The following is a 372-nucleotide window of genomic DNA, read 5'->3' as shown; positions in this document are numbered from 1 at the left end:
GATGATGAGCTTGTGTACAACATCCACTTAGCTGTCAATTTCCTGGTGTCATTGCTCAAAAAGAACTGGCAGAATGTCCGAGCTTTATATATCAAGAGCACCATGGGAAAGCCCCAGCGCCTGTACTAAGGCAGAGCTTAATAAACCGCAGTGCTACCATTACCTGTCTGCCTGTGACTTGGGGATGGGGGGAGGTGTTTTGTGAGCTGACGTCCATGCCACAGCACAGTGATGGGTAGTCGTTTTATTCATACAGCAAACTAGGAAAGGCATTCTTAACTGCCTTCAAAACTGAGCAGTCTTACTGCAATCTCCTTGATATTTATAATGTGATGGTAGGGCTGCTGGCTGCTAACCAGGACAGGCTTTTCT

The 372-nt window shown here is 46.5% G+C and overlaps 1 protein-coding gene across 1 annotated transcript in view; it reads left to right on the top strand.

Moving 5' to 3' along the window:
• The window catches only part of LOC109392405 (60S ribosomal protein L10a-like), an 8137-nt gene extending 7977 nt beyond the window's left edge, over nt 1-160 (top strand). The window contains exon 8 of the mRNA XM_019660833.1: nt 1-160. Coding sequence (XP_019516378.1) covers nt 1-129 — 129 coding nt within the window. The 3' untranslated portion in view covers nt 130-160.
• Nucleotides 161-372: the final 212 nt, after the last annotated feature.

The sequence above is a fragment of the Hipposideros armiger genome, unplaced genomic scaffold, assembly GCF_001890085.2.
Source record: "Hipposideros armiger isolate ML-2016 unplaced genomic scaffold, ASM189008v1 scaffold_331, whole genome shotgun sequence".
Classification (NCBI taxonomy): domain Eukaryota; kingdom Metazoa; phylum Chordata; class Mammalia; order Chiroptera; family Hipposideridae; genus Hipposideros; species Hipposideros armiger.
Note: the sequence above shows the minus strand (reverse complement) of the source record. Positions and strands in the feature narration are given on the sequence as shown.